The 3888-nt window shown below is 42.1% G+C and overlaps 1 protein-coding gene across 1 annotated transcript; it reads right to left on the bottom strand.

Annotated features, from left to right (window-relative positions):
- Positions 1-902: 902 nt before the first annotated feature.
- Positions 903-3619, bottom strand: LOC123427301 (proteasome subunit beta type-7-B-like). Its single transcript, XM_045111310.1, has 8 exons — positions 3506-3619; positions 3055-3202; positions 2447-2588; positions 2171-2337; positions 1988-2092; positions 1739-1837; positions 1201-1291; positions 903-1116 (listed from the first exon to the last, which is right to left on the bottom strand). Exons 2-8 carry the CDS (start codon positions 3193-3195, stop codon positions 1043-1045), a joined length of 819 nt encoding a protein of 272 aa, XP_044967245.1. The 5' UTR covers positions 3196-3202; positions 3506-3619; the 3' UTR covers positions 903-1042.
- Positions 3620-3888: the final 269 nt, after the last annotated feature.

The following is a 3888-nucleotide window of genomic DNA, read 5'->3' as shown; positions in this document are numbered from 1 at the left end:
ACATATGCGTTAATAACCTCGAAGTCCATTCAGAATAAATATGTATTTTCAAATAACAATATTTTTTAAATCATAAATTCAATTTAAACATGTTATATATGAAACTTGATTAGAAAAATGTGTAGAGTTTGAATATGTTGTTATTTTACATATTAAATATTTGAAAAAATACTATTTAGGATACAATGCTAATCAATATTTGTCTTTATTTCGTACCGACTATTTGTATTGTAACATGTTAACTTAAGCATCAATATTTGGAAAATGTTATAATCTTTGGACATGATATACTTGCACTAGGTTCTTTTTTTGTACATATTTTATAATCTAAGACCTTACGTACGTGCCTTTTTTTGACAGTATCCACGCGCGTTTTTACCAATGGACTACACTTTTTTTATTGTTCATTTTTCTTCCGTTGCAACGCACGAGCATTTGTGTTAGTACTATAAAAAAATGAATAGAAGAGATTTGAAAAATTATTGACCTGGTTAAAATTAAGTGGCCGGATTTTAATTCAAGACCTCGATTGGATGAGTACCTTTTAAAACTGCGAAGCATAGTGTTATGGAGAATGTTACGACAGCCCATCTCCACGGAATCAATTTCAACATCCCATTTCGCCCGCCCGCCAACAGAAGACAATCGTCAGATAGTGTTGCATTACCCATAATGAGCAGGATTGCTAAGCTTCCGTTGCATTTATAGTTTCGTACAAGTAATAATTCAGGAACTGAATAACAGCACACTGGCATTATGACCCTCCCGCACAATTTGATTTGATTACTTGGCGATTTGAAATCAAGTTAAGAAACAAACATATCACATCTTTTGGTTGCCATATTTAATCATGAACATAAATTTTAGATTCATAGACGATAACACCAAGAGCCCAGAGACAGTTTAACATAAGGGTCTGCATTAAATTCAGCAAGTACAACAAAATACATCCATTTTTCTGTTCTAGAACAAGCACTGAGAAAAAAGAAGAAATGGCGCAAATTCTTAGCATGACTGCTTGTCTGAATGTAAGCACACAAGATCACTCTTCCATTGCATCACCATCAGCTACCTCTGGCTTCAGCTTCAGCTGCGTGATCTTTGTAGACAATACCTCTGCAAACAAGACAAGGGATATCAAATTTCACAATGCTCGAGTATCACTATGTATGTAGCCTGGGACATTAATAAGTCACTTACCGGTATGCCCCTTGTTGAAGCTGTATCCCTTTGAACTGACAAAAGTCCTCGGGTTTGGTAACTCGTGGTTTCTCAAGTACTCTGTATTCCCCTGAAATTATCAACAAGAAACTAGATTAGCAAAGCAGTGAGGCTAAAAAATGCACACTGTCAGTTCGAACTAAAATAACAATAGTATCTTCCAGCACTTCAATGAATGCTAATTCATTCAACTAGCACTTTCTGAATATCATAGGCAGCAACACCTGCCCTTGATTGTGTATCCCCTGCTAGTTACATAAGCTGGCATCGTGTAATTTTCCCAAAAACTCCAACACACGGTAGAAGAAACAATGCAGTGGCATAGATAATTATGTTGAGCACTTCACTTACTAGAATTTACAATGAGAAATATATGCCAGTTATGTGCAATGAAGGACCAAACAGGAAACGGGTTGGAAGCTCATTATATAAACATCAAACATTTTTGGCCGTGTTTGCAAACACTTGTAATAGTGTTTGTCATCTCAGGTAACAGAAAAGTTACATAATTACATACCTTGGTTATCACACAAACATCCACGTTGCTGCCACTTCCCAAGTCATTGAAGATACCAGCACGGATTGCCTCGGCTACAAGTGCAATTCCCTCCTCCCTCTGCAGGATAAAAGTAATCGGTTAGTACATATCATTAAAAAAATGATACACAAAGAACAAGCACTGTGATCTGCTAAAGCAAAGTCACCACCCATGCAATACTAAGATATCCACAGTCAAATGCAGTCACTGTTGCGTTTGTTCACTTACTGTGAGGCCTTCTCTGTACTTCAACTCAAACACTGACATCGCAGCAAGGGATCCAGAACCCATCGTGGCAAAAGGAAGAGTATCGGTGGAGCCATGCGGATAAACCTGGGGATGCAGAAGTTATTATAACTAGCCTGAATTTGTTTTATTACAACAATCAAACAATTATACACAGTTACTCACAGTGTGTAGATGTGGTCCAGTGACATCTACTCCGCCAAGAACAAGAGCAGCACTGACATGACCTTGGTAGTTAAAAAGGTGGGTCTTCAGTAGTGTAAGAGCGGTTACAACTCTTGACTCACGGCTAGTAGCATAACGGTGAAGTTGTAGCTGGGAGCTGACCATATCTGGAGTAAAAGAACATATCATGATGTTTGTGTGATAGATTCAGAGAAAAATACAAGGAAACATATGAAGATTAATTTGGCTTCTTACAGTTAGTAACTTCTTTCTTACCTGTCACAGCCTCTGTGTCAGCAGCAGTTCCAGCACCACAGCAATATATGTTTGGTGCCATAAAATGAATTTTCTCGCAGTTCTTATCAGCAACTATAGGACCCTCGGTCGCCCTTGTGTCTGCCCCAAGAACAACTCCATCCTAGATAGAAAACATGGTTCATCAACCCTTTATTTTCTGTAATTTATTCATGGAAACCACAAAATGATGCCAGATTGAAACCAGATGGCTTGATTCTCCATCCATTGTCAGTTACTAAGAACTACTGGAGTGTCAGAGTTTTATAAACAAGAGATTGGCATGCAAGCTTCCATTACTTTTTGTCAAAACATACTCACATTACCCTAAAAACGAAATATTTGACGTGGACCGAATATTGGTATGTGCTGCAACATAAGGTAAAGAGATAATTCGAAGGAATTTCTCCAAGTGTCTGTCTAATTTACAAAGAGTGTTGTCCTCAAGAAAATCTTAAGCTGTAGCTGGTAACATGAGATACTAAACTGCCCCTCTGTTTCCACCAATACATATAGTTTTTGTAACTCAACCGTTAATCATGGGGCACAAAGCACCGAAAGCGAGTAAGTGAAGACGAGCAGTGCCTCACCGTAAACACGAGACCGACGATGGTAGTCCCGGTCTTCCTGAACCCGGGCATCTTGTGGCCCGTCTTCTCCAGCATGGCGTTCCTGCGGCACAGGTCGAAGCTGAAGCCGCCCTTGGTAGGGAGTTCCATCGATCCGGCCATCCTGCGGCTACGCACACCACCAGACAGAAAACGAATCAAGATCGCGCCGAACCAGTCCCACCGAATCAACCGCGACCCGCGCCGTATCCCCACTCCCCTGGCCTCGGTTTCAGACTACCGCCACAGCCAACCCCGATCTAGCGAGCAACGGGTCCGAAACGAGACTAATAGGGAGGAGAAATCGCGACCGCGGAAACCCTAGAAACTCTTCCCGCGGGGATTTATTTCTGGCGGCGCGAGGGCGAACTGATCTCGCAGAAGCGCACGTACCGGGCGTCGAATGGCGGCGGAAACGGGGCCGGGGTCGTACCTGATCTCGGATCCTGAGTGAGTCGGAGACGAGGAGGAGGGGGGGAGCTTGCTTCGTGTTCCTGTGCTTCGAGTTTTTTTCTGCGCTTCGGTTTGGGTATTTTGAGGAGTTGGGGTTTGTTGGATTGGGGGAGAAGAAAGGAAGGTACGGCGGCGCCAATATTCGTGCTGGGTCAATATTCGTCCGGCCCATGTAATGTCAGCCTAATGGACCGTCGCCGTGGGCCTTTATGAGAGGCACTCGGTTTTGCGCACGGCAGATCCTATTTGCTCAAGAGAGCTATATCTCACTTCGGCAAACCCTATTTAGCACCACACGGGTCGGTTACACGCAAATTTTGCTATCCAGCGCCTGCAGCGCTACGAAATCGATCAGCTCATCTA

Source organism: Hordeum vulgare, chromosome 1H (genome assembly GCF_904849725.1).
Source record: "Hordeum vulgare subsp. vulgare chromosome 1H, MorexV3_pseudomolecules_assembly, whole genome shotgun sequence".
NCBI lineage: Eukaryota > Viridiplantae > Streptophyta > Magnoliopsida > Poales > Poaceae > Hordeum > Hordeum vulgare.
This window is presented reverse-complemented; position numbering and strand designations above follow the sequence as displayed.

Excerpts from the sequence above, each read along its gene's own strand:
- LOC123427301 (XM_045111310.1), bottom strand. The coding sequence starts at position 3,195 with ATGGCCGGATCGATGGAACTCCCTACCAAGGGCGGCTTCAGCTTCGAC. Across the intron at positions 1,292-1,738 it reads ATGTTTGTGTGATAACCAAG|GGGAATACAGAGTACTTGAG; the intron begins GTATGTAATTAT and ends TGATAATTTCAG. Across the intron at positions 1,117-1,200 it reads CTTCAACAAGGGGCATACCG|AGGTATTGTCTACAAAGATC; the intron begins GTAAGTGACTTA and ends TCTTGTTTGCAG.